Source organism: Oncorhynchus mykiss, chromosome 1 (genome assembly GCF_057628025.1).
Source record: "Oncorhynchus mykiss isolate SJ-2025 chromosome 1, ASM5762802v1, whole genome shotgun sequence".
Taxonomy (NCBI): domain Eukaryota; kingdom Metazoa; phylum Chordata; class Actinopteri; order Salmoniformes; family Salmonidae; genus Oncorhynchus; species Oncorhynchus mykiss.
The window spans coordinates 41,228,595-41,250,538 of record NC_143022.1 but is presented as its reverse complement, the minus strand read 5'-3'; the positions used below and the strand labels follow the sequence as shown (position 1 = coordinate 41,250,538).

General features: G+C 43.8%; 1 protein-coding gene across 1 annotated transcript; it reads right to left on the bottom strand.

The window, feature by feature from the left end:
- Positions 1–2,634: 2,634 nt before the first annotated feature.
- On the bottom strand, positions 2,635–21,663 carry LOC110522559 (ammonium transporter Rh type C 1). Its single transcript, XM_021601020.3, has 11 exons — positions 21,379–21,663; positions 13,018–13,210; positions 7,385–7,535; positions 7,031–7,178; positions 6,772–6,938; positions 6,469–6,606; positions 6,151–6,287; positions 5,907–6,031; positions 5,017–5,090; positions 4,566–4,633; positions 2,635–3,645 (listed from the first exon to the last, which is right to left on the bottom strand). The coding sequence occupies exons 1-11, from the start codon at positions 21,599–21,601 to the stop codon at positions 3,606–3,608; spliced, it is 1,464 nt and encodes a 487-aa protein (XP_021456695.2). The 5' UTR covers positions 21,602–21,663; the 3' UTR covers positions 2,635–3,605.
- Between the last annotated feature and the right edge of the window lie 281 nt (positions 21,664–21,944).

Sequence of the window (21,944 nt, the reverse complement as noted above, 5' to 3'; positions counted from 1 at the left end):
TTAATTGTGCATTAATTGGGGATTCACACTTTCACCCGTGTGCATGCAAAATCTAATTTTTCCCATGAAATTCCATGAGCACATTTTGTTTAATCACCAACACATCAGATAATGATTTTTAAGTTTATTTATTTAACTAGGCAAGTCAGAAGCACAAACAACAAATCCTTATTTACAATGACAGCCAAACCCTAACGACACTGGGCCAGTTGTCCGCCACCCTATGGGACTCTCAATCACGGCCGGTTGTGATACAGCCTGGAATCGAACCAGGGCCTGTAGTGACGCCTCTAGCACCAAAATGCAGTGCCTTAGAACGCTGCGCCACATAGGCTCACCATTTTGTAATTGTAGTTACCATTTATTGCATTAGCAAAAAATACAAGATAAACATTTCAAAATTGTTATTTTTGAAGCACTTCCTGCAACGTTTTGAGTTGACATCCTCTATCATTTACCTAAATCACTTCTCATCTCAGCATATCAGACAACGCCTTCCTCGAAAAAGTTTCCTTCAACATCAAACAAGGTAAACCGATCAGTTGGGCAAAAGTAAACCAGTCTACCTGTTCCGGCTACCATCTATCCTCAGCCCTCACGAACCACTCACCTACTGTCTACAACCCAGACAAGCTCAACATGCCTCTCCATCTGATCCACTATTCATCACCGAATCTGGCTCCATCACCTCGCCAATGGTTCCATTCCCATCTGAGACAAGCTATCCCTATCCCAGCTATCCTGCTGACCAATTCTCCAGACACTACTTCCACATCAGAGCTGCATCCATGGCATCTCGACACGGCATCCCAAACACTCCTTGGATGCTGGTCCCCTCAAGCTTATCATTCCTACATCCACTCTGACAACAGCCCACAACATGCTCATCTCTTAGAACCTGCATTAACTCAAGCAGTTCTCCAGTTCCTGCCTCAGTTTACAGACACCATCCACCTCACACACAGAATCCTACCTAATCAACCAAAAGAGGATTGGCTCCTGCTTAAGCCTGCTTCCTCTTAAGGTTTTCTTCCTTCAAGGGAGTTCTTTTCCTTGCCACCATCGCTTCTGCTTGCTCTCCTGGGGTTTAAGGTTGGGTAACTCCATGGGCATCTCATCCATATGCCTGTACTACCTCAACTATATCACCAACTATTCAGCACCTGCAGTCCAGAACAGCTCAATTCCTCTCCAGAGTCAGACTAACTTGGAGTTTTCTTTTTAGGGATTGCCATCACCACAGCAGCATAACTACCATGGCCTGACCATGTCTACCTAAGACTCCAATCTCTAGATTCCACCCCCTAGATCCTTCATCTGCAGCCCTCTGCTTCATCTGGTCCATTCTCATCCTCATTCTCACGTCCATTCCATATCCTCAATAAAAATTCTAAACCCATTTCAATGTCTGGTCCTTAACTCGTGAAATTCCAGTTTTGACCAATGAAACCTTGTACAAGATCACTTTTTCTACAAGACTTGTCACCTGATACAGTATTGCCCGTCTCTCTGCTTGGAATTAATCAGCTTAGTGTATCAATTAAATATATGGATTATATGGTTATAATCAGGTATTTCAGCAATGGTAGTGCAGGGTGACTTTCCACTTTGTCCTATTGAAGCACACCGGCAGATGGAGAATGATGTACTATTTACAGACATATGATTTAGTTTTACCTTCCAACATTGATAAACTGATACATTTGAGGTAAAAATGTAGTGTTCAGCAGTTGTCAAACTACATACGTTAACTAGGCACTGCATAACTTTGGTTCAGTAGTTTTCAGATTTGAGTGGTTAGATGAAGTTAATTGTACTAACAAATTAAAAGAAAATAATAATTAAAGTGAATATCGCATTTTGAAAAGCAGATACTTATATTGAATATGTATCCAAATTAAGAGTGATTTGGTGCAGTGAACGTGTAAATTTAGTTACTCAGTCAACTGAATGTGCTTAGTTTTTAAACATTAGCCATTTTGAGTATCTGTTTAGACTGCTGTGCTTAGTGAAAATGCACCACACACTTGTGAAAATTGCATGAGAGTGATTGAAACAATTGTAATACAATTAAATACAATGCATTTTCTTGCTAATAAGAGTAGCTTTTCTAAAAGAAGCAGTCTAGAAGGGTTCAAAAACAATTCTCACTGGTAAGCTTAATAGAAAAAGCCCTGGATCCACTTACTTTACAATAAAAGACTGAACTTATTTCGTACTCAATGTTTTCAAAGCAGAAGACCTGCAAAATGAAATGATGGATTAACTTAATTTTTTCTGTGAGGGAACTTCTTGTTTGGACCCCCCCAAAAATTGGACCTAGACCCGGATCCAATTGGACCAGAGTGACAAGGTTTATCAGAAGTTTCTCTTCTGGTTAACGAACAGAGTTTTATATGTTGGCTAGGCCATCTATAAGTCAATAAATGCACCTTATTAGCGTAAAATGTATATGCTTTAGGCTATGCAGAGCTGTAGTTGGGTCCACCACTGGTAGCTACATACACCCGAGAAACGATACAATCAGGAATTTTGGACCTGGACCCTCTCAGGTAGTCGAGTTTGGGGGACCTGTGAAGACCTGCTACAGTAGACCTACTCCACTACAATAGACTTAAACACTTCGTGACGAGGTTGCATAAATGGGTAGCTAGATTTAATAAAATGCTTCATAACGTACAGATTAGAATGAACAATAAATTAAATATGTAAAACAGGTTATAAGTGAAGACATCCAAACACAGCAGTTTTCATTTGCTTTGATTTAGTTTAATCAAATTCACATCTCACTATAAACACCGGTAATGTACCCCCTTTCTCTACAGTCATAAATATACTTTACACTCCTTGAATGCAGCGATGCAAATTTAATCAGGTTCTATGACTAAACGATGATAGCTTGAGCTGAAATTCCATAGAGCCATTTGGATAAACCATAAAACCAACTGGACCTAAAAAACATCAACCTAAGCTATAAACAAAACATGGCATACAGTAGAAGATTGAAGATGGCGCAGCAGTGGATAGCTGCCGTGTTAGGGTTCCTGACCATTTCTGCTTCTGCATTTTTTGGGAAGGACCCGTAAGGAAGCATTTCACTGTTAGTCTACACCCGTTGTTTACAAAGCATGTGACAATTGTATTTGATTATACCTGTCAAAAAGGACAGAATCTCCACAAAATTCCGATTAATACAATAATTCCTCTCACACCAGCATCACCGATGGTTTGGCCTGTGGTCTTCATTTGGTAAGGTGACACAATGACAATGTGGAAAATAAAGTGTACAGTCACCTATCTTACTGTTAATATTAATGATGTAGGGTTACCTGCTTAGGATTCGACTTAGGCCTGACTGGTGATAGAAACATGGCACGATTATTTTTGTCTGGTTATTCTGTCATTTGCCAAAACTATTTCATGAAACAAAGATAATTGTCACTGTTTCTCAGGGAGTTCTTGTTGTGATTCCAATGTAAAGTAGTAAAGATAGACTAAATTCCATGAACAGAACAGGAGGATAGGAGTGTTTTCTGTCCAGCATGAGTCAGTGTAGGGTAGAACCATCAGTTTTTGTAGGGGGGAGATGACATCAGGCTCTAGCGTCAGTTCTGACTCTGTTCCATAGAGAAATGGGATTCTGTGCTGTGAATGACAGAAGGTTACGTTAAGATTACAACCCTTGCGTGAAACTGGTACAGCCCAGGACTACACATAGGCTTCAGACCGTTTATTCATACTTTCTGACCAGTACACTCTTTCTATTTTCACGTTGCTTTGCTTAAAGGGAATTGAGAGAAAGTTGGTTCCTGTTCTTTTTCTATATTGTTCTACATCAAATAGACAGATTCCACCTAATTAGACAAAATCCTCCTTGTCACACACAGTAAATGTTTTTTTTAATCCCCAGACACTGCCCTGAAAATGCCCTTTTCTAAAAGCAGTACCATAACTTCAAGGTCACTTTCAGAAAGCACCCGTCCAGGGCTATGGAACACCCCTACCAACACACAGAACAGATGAGCAACACACAGAACAGATTGCCACACACACACGTAGAGCACAAAGACCAATTCAGCTTTTCAAAAAGTCTGAAACAACATGTTGTCAACTAATTTGTGGCAATTTTTCACAGTATTGTGTGGGCTATTGTGTGGGCCCAAACAAGGATTGTATGCACTAGGGGTGGGCATACACTTCATATAGCACAGTGGTCTGCTGCCATCTTGAGGATATTTGACATAACACATTTTATGAGGACAAAGGCATTTTAGGGCCCTGTGTTTTGGTTAATCATGTCACATGACCTGGATTTGAATCTTTATTTTAATAAGCCTTTTCCAGAAAAAAATAATTAGACGTAAATTAAAGCAATTCTCTGAGGATGGTTTTGGACCATCTGACAAAAATTAAAGGGGACGTTTGATGACAAAAGGTTCAAATCCAGGTCAAGTAACATGACTAACCAAAAAAACAGGAACTATTGTCGTATCATAAGGCATAATGAACAAAAGCCTTACAATCCAACCTCCATAATCCTATTGTTGCACAAATCTGCTACTTACACATCCCTGTTCCGCATGTGGTTGTTGTCCTCCAGTATAGGTGGAATGCTCTCTTCATCCTCAGGTAACTGAGGGCAGAAATCAACATTAGATTCGAACTTCCAAAAGCATGTAAAAAAAGAGGTAAATAGTTTCCACTGTTATATCCTTCCTTAGCTTCTACAAACCAAAGACCATTTAGTCATAATAAGCAAACCTCATCAGACTGGAAACAAGCTAATAGCTAAATATTGGTATTAACCATTCCATGAAGGACGTGACAGTATTAGGGAAACAGTTTAGGGGAAATATATATATATATACTGCCCTTTAACAATGACACATTGTTTTGATTCAAATTCTCAACAAAAAAAGTGCTCAGAAATCACCTTCAGAAAGATCGGTCGAAAATGACTTCAGTCTTCATGCTATGAATGCATTTGGACTTTAATGGTTTAGGACAGTATCTCACCTCCCAGTAGAGTTCATCGTCAAAGCAGTTGTCATCAGGAGCATCCCCCCAGATAGGCATCCTCAGGATACAGCCTAGGGACAAACACCATCCTCACCACGGAGTACACACAGCAGTTATTCAAATACACCACCCCAGCCGCACAATACTACATGAACTAGTCAGCTACCTCAAAACCTGTCCTCACTAAAACACTCATGAATGTGTCACATGTTGTCTCCCTTATATTTACCCCAAAATGGAGACCATACTTTTTGGTATGAATGTAACATTTATTTTGAGTGGGCAGTGACCTTTCTTTATTTAATATACTTTGTGAGCCTTATTCAAATGTTGCATGATTTCTATTCTTTGCTGTGTTTCTCCTTCCTTTTGTGTTTCCTAATGGATTTATTGTAGACTCCCCTTGGAGACAGGAGTTGGGCCTGATTGACTTAATGAGCTACCACACAACTGAAAAAGGAGGGAGATGGCCATCACTGCTGCTGCCTCCGCCACCACCACTGAAACCCGGAGGGGGACCAGCGTCGACAATGCTCACTACCACGCAGATAACGAACGGTAGACCCCTAAATGTGTGGGTGAGGTGGAATACTTCTGTTCAGAATGGATGTTTCCTCTCTATATCTGTGCTGCCAGCACTGTTCTGTGGGCTGGGTGCCGCGAGCAGATGATAACCGAAGGGTGGTGGGAGCAGTCAATCTTGAGGACATCCAGCAGTATGTACTGCATCTCTGGGACTGAGCGTGTGAACCAGATTTTTGTACATTTAAAAATCTTTGACCTTGCAGTATATTAGCCTTGTTTGTGTGGTGGCCTGGGATCTCAGAACCTGTTTTGATCAGCGCACACAATCTAATCTAGAGACGGTTACATTGTGTCCAACTCACCAACAATGATTCCTCCTCCAACTCCAAAGCAGAGGGCAACACAGAGCCCTGCTGCCTGGTGTCCTCCCTGCCGGCTCGGCACCATGTCTTTCCATTTCCCCGTGAAGTCAAACGTGTTTATCAACCTATTAAAAAAAACATTTACTATATCTAAGGTGAGGGAAAAAAACTATTGGAAGCAGACAAACTAAGCAGACTTCCTTGTTGCAGCATTGGATGTGCATAATGATATGACATAACTCACCCCGCCTTGCCATAGACCCCTTCACTGGCGGCTGCTGCAGTGACGGCGCCCACAATGCCCCCTATGACCCCAGGCATGGCGTGGAGGTTGTGGATGCCACACGTGTCCTGGATCTTCAGATACTTCTCCATGAACGGCTGAGGGAACAGACACATACATGCCCACTAATCAAATAGGAGTACCCCAGTCAGTAGTCACTACTATACTAGCCTCTAACTAGCAATTGCACTCCTTCACTGCATTCGGTAGGCACATTTCGTGGAAAGTTGCAAATAAATCTGATGAACAAAGCTGATGTGACTCCATATTCTACATTACCGTGATATAGATGTAGCCCAGGGTGGAGATGATTCCACAGCAGAACCCTATGATCAGAGACCCATAAGGCATTAGCATGAACTCTGCTGCCGTACCCACGGCAACACCCCCTGCCAGCGTGGAGTTCTGGATGTGAACCTGGAACACAGGAACAGAACGGTTGGCCAATAGTTTGAATGGAGATGTATGATAAAAAGGAAACGGGTATGGCCATTACTCCAATGACCATAGGAGTTGGCAAGACAGCCCAAACAGATCTGGAACCAGGACAATGTATGTAAGGCACACCATATGACCAATTACCATGTCCAGCTTGCCAGTCTTCTGGGAGAGACTGGAGATGGCTACGGTGGTGAGGACAGTGGAGGCCAGGGCCAGGTAGGTGTTGATGGCCGCTCGATGTTGCCCATCCCCGTGGTCCGTGATGGCTGAGTTAAAACTAGGCCAGAACATCCACAGGAACAGGGTTCCTACGGGACAGGGGTGGATCCATGGTAGTACAGTTGCATATATACCAGTATGGAAAATGTGCAAAGCGTCAACTATTGTGAATCAGACTCACCGATCATGGCAAAGACGTCTGAGTGGTAGACAGAGCCATTCAGACGCTTGCTCTGGTCCAGGTTGGGCCGGTACAGCATCCACGAGATGGACAGACCATAATAAGCCCCGAATGTGTGGATCACCATGGAGCCGCCAGCATCCCTGGCCTGTAAGGGAGAATGATATACAGTAAACCAGCCACCTTATTCGTATATGTGGATATCAACATCTATTCCACAAAACCCTATTGTAACAGTAAATGTATTCAGAAAATCAATCAAGCACAGACCTTGATACAGCATCACTGTGGGCCATTTCTGAGAACCATGTATGCAGGACTTAATATTAAAGCCTTCATTTACTAAAGACTTACATGTATGAGGTTGAGGATGATATACTCATCCACAGCATACAGAGTGATTCCAAACAGTGTCATCACCATCAGCTGGACTGGGCTCAACTTGCCTAGCACCGCCCCATACGCTATTAGGCAGCTGGCTACACAGAAATCTGCATTGATCAGACTGAGAAGGAAGGAACCAGAGCAGGATTACAATGTATAGTGGGTCGGTGTCAGCCTGGTACCATATCCTTTTTTGCTGACTTGCCAACTCATTTGGTCATTGTAACACAGCAAAAACAGATCAGGGACCAGGCTAGGTTAGTACAGTGCATTCCGAAAGTATTCAGACCCCTTGACATTTTGTTACGTTACAACTTTATTCTAAAATGTATTTTTCCTCAATCTACACATAATACAATATAATTTATTATTTTCTACATTGTAGAACAATAGTGAAGACAGCAAACATATGAAATAACACATGGAATAATGTAGTAACCAAAAAAGTGTTAAGCAAATCAAAATATATTTTATATTTGCAATTATTCAAAGTAGCCAACCTTTGCCTTGACGACAGCTTTACACACTTTTGGGAATGTTAATGTTGTATAGTTTTGGAAAGGTCTGGAACTTACCTTTCTGGTATTTAAAAAAAAAAATTGCTGAGGTGTACTCACGTATGACAAATCTAATATTTTTTTCCTATTCAACATAAGTGGGGCAATAGGGCTTGAAATGACTGAAATGCTTTCTAAATATAGTAACAATAATAAACATAAACAACTTACTATAAGATTTCACATTTCTTATAACTGTACAATAAATATGATCATACTTCCAAGGTGCTTGAGTACAGAGCCAAAACAACAAAAAATGTGTCACTGTCCCAATATTTGGCTTTTTGATGGCTTTTTGGCCATCAAGGAAAATTCTATGTCTGGCGCAAACCCAACACCTCTCATCACCCTGAGAATACCATCCCCACAGTGAAGCATGGTGGTGGCAGCATCATGCTGGGGGGGAATTATAATGGCATTAGAGTGCTCAGTGAAAAGGGCACCCTACCTCCCGAAACCACAGTTGACTTAAAATTCTTACATTCATAGTTCATTGTCTAATGTTCCTGTAATCAAATTTCAACAGCATAGGCCTTTATTTTCTGTCAAATCACACTCATCGGAGGTTGGAGTATCTGTCCACAGAACCACTTTAAGCCATACACTCCACAGAGCTGGGCTTTACGGAAGAGTGTTCAGAAAAAAAGCTGTTGCTTAAAGAAAAAAACAAGCAAACATGTTTGGTGTTCGCCAAAAAGCATATGGGAGACTCCCCAAACATATGGATGAAGGTACTCTGGTCAGATGAGACAAAAATTGAGCTTTTTGGCCATCAAGGAAAATTCTATGTCTGGCGCAAACCCAACACCTCTCATCACCCTGAGAATACCATCCCCACAGTGAAGCATGGTGGTGGAAGCATCATGCTGGGGGGGATGTTTTTCATTGGCAGGGACTGGGAAACTGGTCAGAATTGAAGGAATGATGGATGGCGCTAAATACAGGGTAATTCTTAAGGGAAACCTGTTTCAGTCTTCCAGAGATTTGAGACTGGGACGGAGGTTCACCTCCTAACAGGACAATGACCCTAAGCTTACTGCTAAAGGGGAAACATTTAAATGTCTTGGAATGGCCTAGTCAAATCCCAGACCTCAATCCAATTGAGAATATGTCGTATGACTTAAAGATTGCTGTACACCAGTGGAACCCATCCAACTTGAAGGAGCAGGAGCAGTTTTACCTTGAAGAATGGGAAAAAATCCCAGTGGCTAGATGTGCCAAGATTATAGAGACATACCCCAAGTGACTTGCAGCGGTAATTGCTGCAAAAGGTGGCTCTACAAAGTATTGACTTTGTGGGGTTAATAGTTATGCACGCTCAAGTTTTCTGTTTTTTTGTCTTATTTCTTGTTTGTTTCACAATAAAAAATATTTTGCATCTTCAAAGTGGTAGGCATGTTGTGTAAATCAAATGATTCAAACCCCCCAAAAAACTAATTTAATTCCAGGTAGTAAGGCAACAAAATAGAAAAAATGCTAAGGGGGGTGAATACTTTCGCAAGTCATTGTACCCTCAGCTGATCCCTTCCAGGAGATCAGTGCATTGCACCTAACATATTTTCTTCTCCTCCCAGCTACAAGATACGTGTTGTCACTATTGATATTGTCCTGCGCTGTGCTGTCCAAAATAGAAAAATCAGAAAAACAGTTGTCAAAATATTTTCATTTACGAAAGGAAATAACTGAAATAATCAAACAATATCTCTGATTATGCTTTTCTGTAGGATGGAGTTCCTTTGGCTGATCCTGACACTCTGCGCCCTTGTCAAAACCAACCCAGCAGATGTAATCACGAGCGGACCCCGTACGGGAATCGTTCACCGCGATGATCCAGGACTCCTTATAACTAACTGCAGAGTATACACGCAGAGGGTGTATGTCCGCCTAGATGCAAAGAACATGTACCGCCAACATATTTCACCTGCAGCTTATTTGAGTTGGCCCGGGCAGTTAAGCATGCCCAGCTAGACACTGCCCATATGTTGGCCCAACTCCAAAAGTTCACAGTCACCCAGTCAGAACTAGCAGAGCCCAGGCGAGAAAAAACTATTAGTCCGGGCGCTACTCTCGATAGGTGCAGCCGTAGGGTCACTATTTGCCCTAGGTACCACTAAAGTCAACGCAGTCAGTCTAGCCACAGTCAAGAGAAATGTTAGGGAGATTACTGAAGAGATGACACTTACCCAGCAACAGATGAAAGCACAGGCACTCAGGTTGCAACATGTGGGAAAGTCTCTCCATGACACTATTCTGGTGGTAAACACACATGCTACTCTCCTGAACAAAACCCTCCAATATTTAGGAAAGCTAGTAGAGGTCAGGAACCATGACTTTGCCCATGTCCAATTGGTTCGATTGTTATTGGAGGATTTTCTCTGTGAAGTTTAGCAGTTCTACGGACCCCTTGGCCATGAATAGAATCCCCTCATATCTAGTGCCCCTCTCAATGGTGTACGACATATTGACCTCAGCTACTACAACCATGGTAAGGCTGTTACAGTCACATTATAGTCTGGGGATGTGATCGTAATGAAGTGGGATTTTTACTGACGCTGCCAGTTGTTGAATTGGAGAATATCTATAGATTGAAAACTATTCTAAATGTAGGATTTTGCCGTGACAGAACCCACATGAAAATTGCCACACCCCCAGACATAGCTTATCAGGAAAACAATACAGATTTCTATCTCACCCATAACCTGTTAATGTGTACTCTAACCAAAGACGTCCACTACCTCAGTCCAAGCATACCGTTCGTCAGGGATAACACAGCATCTTTGTGGTCTTAAGCCTATCATCAGCGAAGAACGCTGTAGAGCCAAAATAACCAAACAAGGGATGGGGCCACCACCACACAAGTGGAGGTGGTACGGAATCGATGGTTGGTTAACACACCATTCGCGTCCACCACTATGACTTACGAACGCCATGACTCAACCACCCAATTGAACCTCCCCAACCAGACTGTACCAGAGGGGGCGATTACCCACATAGACAACCTCTCTCTATACCAACTTTCCGACATCAGGATAGACACAGAGATTGAAATGCCTGACGCTTTTGCTAAGTGTTCCCTTGAGTTACCACAAGCCATTCAAAACCAAATCCAGTATGAGGGACCAATGACTGTTGATCTTAGCGTACGGGATGAGGCACTTTTAGTTGACCCGACTGACTACAGACCAAAAGATTGGTCTGTCACCCTCTCTTGGACGGTGCCGAACAGTATCCTGACTGTTACCATGATCCTTGGTCTTATTTCCCTTGGCGTGTGCACCTACTATGTACACAGGCACACATGTCAATGGAAGACCTAATGAGATCTTATACTAGGATCACCCGTGGAACGGAAGCAATCCCAATTTGCAGAAAGTTGGCATAGATCCAGCATCCCTAGCCTCCTCTCCCGATATTGCTAGGTCAGCCCTGTAATGTCCCCAATGTACGTTTTTTCATTCAGGGTGCCATTTTTCCAAATGCCTTAATGCCTTAACTACCCACCTTCAAGTAGGATCGCCCTAGATATGGCATTAGAGTCAATGCCATGATAGACCTTGGACATATTTTGAACATAGTCCATATTAGGTGATTAAGGTATGATAGCTATATTTTCTATATCTCTTGTTTATGTTTTTATTCATTTGATTGAATTTCCTTTGAAGTGATAGAGCCATAAAGTTCCCCATACAACCACCAGTTAACGCCGCTCATTTGGAGAAGAAAAGTAATGATGTATTGCCTGAGTGTTTTGCGTTATTAACGTCTGCCCAAGATACTGCCTAGATCCACTAGCAGGGACAACTGGACAACGGGCCGGAACACAGAGCCACTGCTTGACCTCCCATATCCATTCTAGTGGTGATCTGCAGCGTGCAGAAATCCTACCAGGGTAAACCACCCTGGATCGCTACGATGATCCACAAACCAGGACATCCGATGGTCATTCTAATGGTGGATTGCAACATGCAGAATCCTTCTAAGTTTAACCCACCAGAGGGGGACTGTCATGACTGGCCTGTTCAGGTCAGGTTACCATGGACCACACTCCTACAGATTATATATCTCACACCCACCAGAGGAGGAGAGATAGAGAGGTATGGAGGTGGGGGAGTTTTATGACACCTCACGCCCATTGTAAATCTTAATAAAGGCAGCAGACAAAATCCCTTTGTCCTCTCACTGTGGAGGAATGGAATGTGTGATGGGCCTATGGAGAACCTACCTCAGAACAGTAACGTGCAATAGATGAACTTTGGGACAATATGTATCGTCAGCCAAAATGGTGGTGATGACGATAGATGGAATATTAAAATGAATGTCGTTTTTGTTATGTTATCAAAAGTTAAATGACGACGTTATAATGAAAACATTGTAACTTGAAAACATTTCACAATATGTACCTGATGTTTGCATACTGTACGTTCGTGTTTTTAAGGTAAAATGTTTTTGTTGCACTGTATGTGTGTTTATAGTTTTGTTTAATGTTGTGTTAGTGTATGTAAGTTGTTCTGTCTGAAACGTTGTTCCCAATGCTGCTATTCTATCAGGTCTCTCTTGGAAAAGAGATGTTATCTCAATGAGAAAATCCTGTATAAATAAAGGTAAAATATATATATATATTTTTTTTTTAAATATGCACTTTCTGGCACTCACACTCACATGATCCTTTTCCATGAACATATGTTATTCTATGGATTGATTTCAATGACGTAGGTCTAAGTTCTGAATGACTGACTCATTCACATATGACTCATTCATGCTAAAGTTATACATACTACAGTCAGTGAATGGTCAGCCAGAAGAGCTCTATACATTGATGTTGAATGGGGTGAGTTTGTTAAAAAAAAAATGATATCAATCCATACAATATTGTATGGATTTATATAATTCATTGCGCTGAAAAAAGGGATGCTTTAACTAGTTCTATATAATTATTTTTAAACCCACATCACTTTCACCTATCAAATCCAATACTAGTATTCACTGATCTCAATAGACCAAGAAAACGAATTTAACACTGTTAGACCAAAGCCGTCAAACTTTAACCTCTCCATGCTGATCTTGATCTTTCCGTCCATGGGGTCCAGAGATTGGAACCAGCCCTGCATCAGCAGCGCCCACTGAAGGCCGAAGGCAGCGATGAGGAAGTTGAAGCCCACGGCGCTAAAGCTGTAGCGCTTCAGGAAGGTCATGAGGAAACCGAAGCCCACAAAGATCATCACATGGACGTCCTGGAAACCTGAGAGAGATAGGGGGTGTGGGGTGGGGTGGGTAGAAAGGAGTAAGAAGAGCAGATCAATACTGTCATGGAAGTGAGAGGGTCAGTTGGTGTCAGTTCCATATCAATCAAAGTTCAACCAAGGCGATAAATGGGTCTTTGATCAAACATATCCATCCTCTGATTAAATCAAACTATATTGACAAAATGTCTGATGAATACATTTACGCTGTCTGGAACTATTTCAGAAAAAAATGCACAACCTGCCTATTATCTGACCCACAGCCATAATCTGGTGGTGATGTAGGTACATGGTTATCCTCTTATATCACAATATCGAGCAGAAGACAGGACCTTTTTGCATGTGTATCTCCATTGCAAACACTGAAGTTGAAGTAGCTAAAGTAGTGTAGGTGATTGTGATTGCGATGAAATGCTTTCATCAGTGTTAATCTGCTCTGCCTCTACAGGATAGAGACTCCCTGTTATGGTGCGTGAATGAGGACCCAAAAGCGAATTAACAAACAGAGTACTTTAATGACGAACATACGTGGGCTCAGATGGACAGGTAGATTCCGACAGGACAGGACAAGGTTGCAGCACACACGATGATAGTCTGGTTCAGGCATGAGACACATAAACAAACAAACAAGAATCCGACAAGGACAGGAGCAGAAACAGAGACAGATATAGGGACCTAATCAGAGGGAAAAAGGGAACAGGTGGGGAACGGGGTGAATGGGTAATTAGGAGGAGACAAGGCACAGCTGGGGAAAAGAGGGGGAGAAAAGGTAACATAACAACGACCAGCAGAGGGAGACAGGGTGAAGGGAAAGGACAGAGACAAGACAACATGACAGTACCCCCCCACTCACCGAGCGCCTCCTGGCGCACTCGAGGAGGAAGCCTGGCGGCAACGGAGGAAATCATCGATCAGCGCACGGTCCAGCACGTCCCGAGAGGGAACCCAACTCCTCTCCTCAGGACCGTACCCCTCCCAATCTACTAGGTACTGATGACCACGGCCCCGAGGACGCATGTCCAAAATCCTACGGACCCTGTAGATGGGTGCGCCCTCGACAAGGATGGGGGGGGGGGGGGAAGACGAGCGGGGGCGCGAAGAACGGGCTTGACACAGGAGACATGGAAGACCGGGTGGACGCGACGAAGATATCGCGGCAGAAGAAGTCGCACTGCGACAGGGTTAATGATTTGAGAGATACGGAATGGACCAATGAACCGCGGGGTCAACTTGCGAGAAGCCGTCTTAAGGGGAAGGTTCTGAGTGGAGAGCCAAACTCTCTGACCGCGACAATATCTAGGGCTCTTCGTTCTACGCTTATTAGCAGCTCTCACAGTCTGCGCCCTATAACGGCAAAGTGCAGACCTGACCCTCTTCCAGGTGCGCTCGCAACGTTGGACAAAAGCCTGAGCGGAGGGGACGCTGGACTCGGCGAACTGAGATGAGAACAACGGAGGCTGGTACCCGAGGCTACTCTGAAAAGGAGATAGCCCGGTCGCAGACGAAGGAAGCGAGTTGTGGGCGTATTCTGCCCAGGGGAGCTGTTCTGACCAAGACGCAGGGTTGCGAAAAGAAAGACTGCGTAAGATGCGACCAATAGTCTGATTGGCCCGTTCTGCTTGACCGTTAGACTGGGGGTGAAAGCCGGAAGAGAGACTGACGGAAGCCCCAATCAAACGGCAAAACTCCCTCCAAAATTGAGACGTGAATTGCGGACCTCTGTCCGAAACGACGTCTGACGGAAGGCCATGAATTCTGAAAACATTCTCGATGATGATTTGTGCCGTCTCTTTAGCAGAAGGAAGCTTAGCAAGGGGAATGAAATGAGCCGCCTTAGAGAACCTATCGACAACCGTAAGAATAACAGTCTTCCCCGCTGACGAAGGCAGTCCGGTGACAAAATCTAAGGCGATGTGAGACCACGGTCGAGAGGGAATAGGAAGCGGCCTGAGACGGCCGGCAGGAGGAGAGTTACCGGACTTAGTCTGCGCGCAGACCGAACAAGCAGCCACGAAACGACGCGTGTCATGCTCCCGGGTGGGCCACCAGAAACGCTGGCGAATGGAAGCAAGCGTACCCCGAACGCCAGGGTGACCGGCTAACTTGGCAGAGTGAGCCCACTGAAGAACGGCCAGACGAGTAGGAACGGGAACGAAAAGAAGGTTCCTAGGACAAGCGCGCGGCGACGGAGTTTGAGTGAGTGCTTGCTTTACCTGCCTCTCAATTCCCCAGACAGTCAACCCGACAACACGCCCCTCAGGGAGAATCCCCTCGGGGTCAGTGGAGGCTACTGAAGAACTGAAGAGACGAGACAAAGCATCAGGCTTGGTGTTCTTAGAGCCCGGACGATAAGAAATCACGAACTCGAAACGAGCGAAAAACAGCGCCCAACGCGCCTGACGCGCATTAAGTCGTTTGGCAGAACGGATGTACTCAAGGTTCCTATGGTCAGTCCAAACGACAAAAGGAACGGTCGCCCCCTCCAACCACTGTCGCCATTCGCCTAGGGCTAACCGGATGGCGAGCAGTTCGCGGTTACCCACATCATAGTTACGTTCCGACGGCGACAGGCGATGAGAAAAATACGCACATGGGTGGACCTTGTCGTCAGAGAGGGAGCGCTGAGAAAGGATGGCTCCCACTCCCACCTCTGACGCGTCAACCTCGACAACGAACTGTCTAGAGACGTCAGGTGTAACAAGGATAGGAGCGGATGTAAAACGATTCTTGAGGAGATCAAAAGCTCCCTGGGCGGAAACGGACCACTTAAAGCACGTCTTGACAGAAGTAAGGGCTGTGAGAGGAGCTGCCACCTGACCGAAATTACGGATGAAACGACGATAGAAGTTCGCGAAGCCGAGAAAGCGCTGCAGCTCGACGCGTGACTTAGGGACGGGCCAATCAATGACAGCTTGGACCTTAGCGGGATCCATCTTAATGCCTTCAGCGGAAATAACAGAACCGAGAAATGTGACGGAGGAGGCATGAAAAGTGCACTTCTCAGCCTTCACGAAAAGACAATTCTCTAAAAGGCGCTGGAGGACACGTCGAACGTGCTGAACATGAATCTGGAGTGACGGTGAAAAAATCAGGATATCGTCAAGGTAAACGAAAACAAAGATGTTCAGCATGTCTCTCAGGACATCATTGACTAATGCCTGAAAGACAGCTGGAGCGTTAGCGAGGCCGAAAGGAAGAACCCGGTATTCAAAGTGCCCTAACGGAGTGTTAAACGCCGTCTTCCACTCGTCCCCCTCCCTGATGCGCACGAGATGGTAAGCGTTACGAAGGTCCAACTTAGTGAAAAACCTGGCTCCCTGCAGGATCTCGAAGGCTGAAGACATAAGAGGAAGCGGATAACGATTCTTCACTGTTATGTCATTCAGCCCTCGATAATCTATGCAGGGGCGCAGAGACCCGTCCTTCTTCTTGACAAAAAAAAACCCCGCTCCGGCGGGAGAGGAGGAGGGGACTATGGTACCGGCGTCAAGAGCTACAGACAAATAATCTTCGAGAGCCTTACGTTCGGGAGCCGACAGAGAGTATAGTCTACCCCGGGGGGGGGTGGTTCCCGGAAGGAGATCAATACTACAATCATACGACCGGTGTGGAGGAAGAGAGGTGGCCCTGGACCGACTGAACACCGTGCGCAGATCGTGATATTCCTCCGGCACCCCTGTCAAATCACCAGGCTCCTCCTGTGAAGAAGAGACAGAGGAAACAGGAGGGATAGCAGACATTAAACATTTCACATGACAAGAGACGTTCCAGGAGAGGATAGAATTACTAGACCAATTAATGGAAGGATTATGACAAACTAGCCAGGGATGGCCCAAAACAACAGGTGTAAAAGGTGAACGAAAAATTAAAAAAGAAATGGTTTCACTATGATTACCAGAAACAGTGAGGGTTAAAGGTAGCGTCTCACGCTGAATCCTGGGGAGAGGACTACCATCCAGGGCGAACAAGGCCGTGGGCTCCTTTAACTGTCTGAGAGGAATGTCATGTTCCCGAGCCCAGGTCTCGTCCATAAAACAGCCCTCCGCCCCAGAGTCTATTAAGGCACTGCAGGAAGCTGACGAACCGGTCCAGCGTAGATGGACCGACAAGGTAGTGCAGGATCTTGAAGGAGAGACAGGAGTAGTAGCGCTCACCAGTAGCCCTCCGCTTACTGACGAGCTCTGGCCTTTTACTGGACATGAAGTGGCAAAATGACCAGCGGAACCGCAATAGAGACAGAGGCGGTTGGTGATTCTCCGTTCCCTCTCCTTAGTCGAGATGCGGATACCTCCCAGCTGCATGGGCTCAGCACCCGAGCCGGCAGAGGAAGATGGTAGTGATGCGGAGAGGGAGGCGACGGAGAGCGCGAGCTCCTTTCCACGAGCTCGGTGACGAAGATCAACCCGTCGCTCAATGCGAATAGCGAGTTCAATCAAGGAATCCACGCTGGAAGGAACCTCCCGGGAGAGAATCTCATCCTTTACCTCTGCGCGGAAACCCTCCAGAAGACGAGCGAGCAAGGCCGGCTCGTTCCAGCCACTGGAGACAGCAAGAGTGCGAAACTCAATAGAGTAGTCTGTTATGGATCGATTGCCTTGACATAGGGAAGACAGGGCCCTGGAAGCCTCCTCCCCAAAAACAGATCGATCAAAAACCCGTATCATCTCCTCCTTAAAGTCTTGATACTGGTTAATACACTCAGCCCTTGCCTCCCAGATTGCCGTGCCCCACTCACGAGCCCGTCCAATAAGGAGAGATATGACGTAGGCGACACGAGCAGTGCTCCTGGAGTAAGTGTTGGGCTGGAGAGAAAACACAATATCACACTGGGTGAGGAACGAGCGGCATTCAGTGGGCTCCCCAGAGTAACACGGCGGGTTATTGATTCTGGGCTCCGGAGATTCGAAAGCCCTGGAAGTGGCCGGTGGATCGAGGCGGAGATGGTGAACCTGTTCTGTGAGGTTGGAGACTTGGGTGGCCAGGGTCTCAACGGCATGTCGAGCAGCAGACAATTCCTGCTTGTGTCTGCCTAGCATCGCTCCCTGGATCTCGACGGCTGAGTGGAGAGGATCCGAAGTCGCTGGGTCCATTCTTGGTCGGATTCTTCTGTTATGGTGCGTGAATGAGGACCCAAAAGCGAATTAACAAACAGAGTACTTTAATGACGAACATACGTGGGCTCAGATGGACAGGTAGATTCCGACAGGACAGGACAAGGTTGCAGCACACACGATGATAGTCTGGTTCAGGCATGAGACACATAAACAAACAAACAAGAATCCGACAAGGACAGGAGCAGAAACAGAGACAGATATAGGGACCTAATCAGAGGGAAAAAGGGAACAGGTGGGGAACGGGGTGAATGGGTAATTAGGAGGAGACAAGGCACAGCTGGGGAAAAGAGGGGGAGAAAAGGTAACATAACAACGACCAGCAGAGGGAGACAGGGTGAAGGGAAAGGACAGAGACAAGACAACATGACACTCCCGCCAGTCTGGGCCAACACAACAGTCTGTCTGGGCCCCTAAGTGTTTTTTACATGGCAACAAATAGTCCTGCCTGTACATTCATGGCTCATATCCGCAAACAAGTTTAATTGATCAGGGTATTGGATGTAAAAAATGTAAAAGACACATCCGTATAGTCATAATGTCTGTCAGGTGCTGAAGGTACATACTGGTAAAAAACACTATTTTCATTTTTTTTATGGAGTAGATCAGCTTTAATATTGTAGATAGATTGTAGCTTCCATCAATGTAATTGTCTGCATCACTTCCAATCCCCCATATATTTTTAGCAAATACATATATATATATATATATATATATATATATATATATATATATATATATATATATATATATATATATATAAACACTACCCATATGACTACCCATATATATATATATATATATATATATATATATATATATATATATATATATATAACATTTGGAGTCACTTATAAATGTCCTAGTTTTTTAATGAAAAACACATTTTTTGTCCATTAAAATAACATTGATCAGAAATACAGTGGAGACATTGTTAATGTTGTAAATGACTATTGTAGCTGGAAACGGCAGATTTTTTATGGAATATCTATATAGGCGTACAGAGGCCCATTATCAGCAACCATCACTCCTGTGTTCCAATGGCACGTTGTGTTAGCTAATCCAAGTTTATCATTTTAAAAGGCTAATTGATCATTAGAAAACCCTTTTGCAATTATGTTAGCACAGCTGAAAACTGTTGTGCTGGTAAAGAAGCAATAAAACTGTCCTTCTTTAGACTAGTTGAGTATCTGGAGCATCAGTATTTGTGGGTTTGATTACAGGCTCAAAATGGCCAGAAAACAAAGAACTTTCTTCTGAAACTCGTCAGTCTATTCTTGTTCTGAGAAACGATGGCTATTCCATGCGAGAAATTGTCAAAAAACTGAAGATCTGGTACAACACTGTGTACTACACCCTTCACAGAACAGCGCAAACTGGCTCTAACAAGAATAGAAAGAGTAGTGGAAGGGCACAGTGCACAACTGAGCAAGAGAAAAAGTACATTAGTGTCTAGTTTCATTAAATAGTACTGGCAAATAGTACCGGCAAAACACCAGTCTCAACGTCAACAGTGAAGGGGCAACTCCGGGATGCTGACCGTCTAGGCAGAGTTGCAAAGAAAAAGCCAAATCTCAGACTGGCCAATAAAAATAAAATATTAAGATGGGCAAAAGAACACAGACACTGGACAGAGGAACTCTGTCCATAAAAACATGTTTTATATTTTAAAAAATGAAATTGTGACATCTGGTTTGCTTCATATAAGGAATTTGATGTATAGTGTTTACTTGAACTTTTACTCAAGTATCTTAATTGAGTACTTTTTCCACCACTGTACTTAAGTATATTTAAAACGTGATACTTTTAGCCTTTTACTCAAGTAGTATTTTACTGGGGGGATAACACAATATACTTTAAAGTGACTAAAACCAAATCGAAACTGTAAAATGGACCTACATTCACACAGTTGCTGGACCATGTCCAGACAGTCAAGGGGATTGTACAACTGAAGTCCTTTACTGAAATGTGTCTTCCGCATTTAACCCAACTATTCAAAGAGGTGCAGGGGGATGCCTTAATCGACATCCATGTCTTCGGCAACCGGGGAACACTGGGCTAACTGCCTTTCTGGTTCAGGCAGTTAATGAAAGCTTTTTTCCTTGTCAATTCAGGGATTCTCTCCAGCAACCTTTCGGTTACTGGTCCAACAATCGAACCTCTAGGCTACCTGCCGCTCAGAGGCTGGTGCTCTTACGTTAGATTCAACATTTAAAATGTATTGGTTTAATTCCGATTTTTATAATTAACCAAATGGCAATGATTTTGAGAAACGAAAAAGGTATTATTGAAATGAAACTGTTCCACAAAAATGTACATATAAAAAGCATAACTGACATGCAGACGGTAGGATAAATTGGGAACTTCCCCAAACTTGAAACTCGCGTGCCGCCTTTTCTATAACATCTATTAAAAAAAAAGATGTGCAACATAGGAGGTGCATTGAAAAAAAAGTGCCCCCCTATGGAAATCAAATACCCATCCAACTGATTCGTTCTGACGCCAACCCTGAATAGTAGGTGTGATCACCTTAACATGACATGTTATTTCTGAACAAAGTAAATGTTCATTTTAATTTAATAACTGCTCAACTATTTATTTGTACATTCAAGCTCAGGTCATTGTAGTAGAGATTTGGAATTTGGCAGCATGAGGCCGGCTATATCACAACCGGCTGTGGTTGGGAGTCCCATAGGACAGCGCACAATTGGCCCAACGTCGTTAGGGTTTGGCAGGGGTAGACCGGCATTGTAAATAAGAATTTGTTCTTAACTGACTTGCTTGGTTAAATAAAATACTATGCTATGCCTTGTCATTTTTTTAGTAACATGACAATAAAAAGTTATCATTTTGTAGAGGAAAATGACTACCCTAATGACCAACGTTTCTGAATAAAACGACCAAATTGGCAAAGATTTGTTTGGAATATATATTACTATTTTGTTTCACAACTGGTTGGTGTTGAAATAGAATGTAAACATAAAAAACTATTTAAAAAGAAAACACAGTTTACGGAAATGTAAAAGCAACCGAGCACATCATTTTGGGTCACTTACTTGGGTATCTGAAATAGAAGTCGTTCTCAATGTCACTGGAAATGTTTTGAAATGTTCTATACTCTGCCCAATGTGCGTCGGATTCTTGGTCATAACGGATAAAAATGCCGAATAAGATGATCACGACAATTTGCCATACGAAACACACTGCTGGAAGACTAATTCGGACGTTGGTATTTTTCGGCCGGTCACAGCATTGCCTAAAGCTTTGTCTACAACCCATTCTGGTATCGCCACAATGGTCCAGTTGCCTTGGTGCCTTGTGGATAAAGACGGGCAAATATGTTGTACAGTAGTAGCCTAGTGTGTAAGCGATAATGGCAGCAGTTCTAGGGGGCCCTCATAATCTCAGATGTGTGAGCAGGGAGGAGGGCGGATAGGGTGTTGGCGGAGGTGTGTCCGCTTGGAATATTCTGAGTCCACATCTCCGCGCCTCTCGAGGTAAACACGAACTTGATTTTTTTCTCACGTAGCTTCTTTTCAGGATACCCCAAAATACTGCAGAAAATGTATACATACTAAGATTCCTGTCACAGTCTCCTCTCCTACATAATCACGAAGAAAAA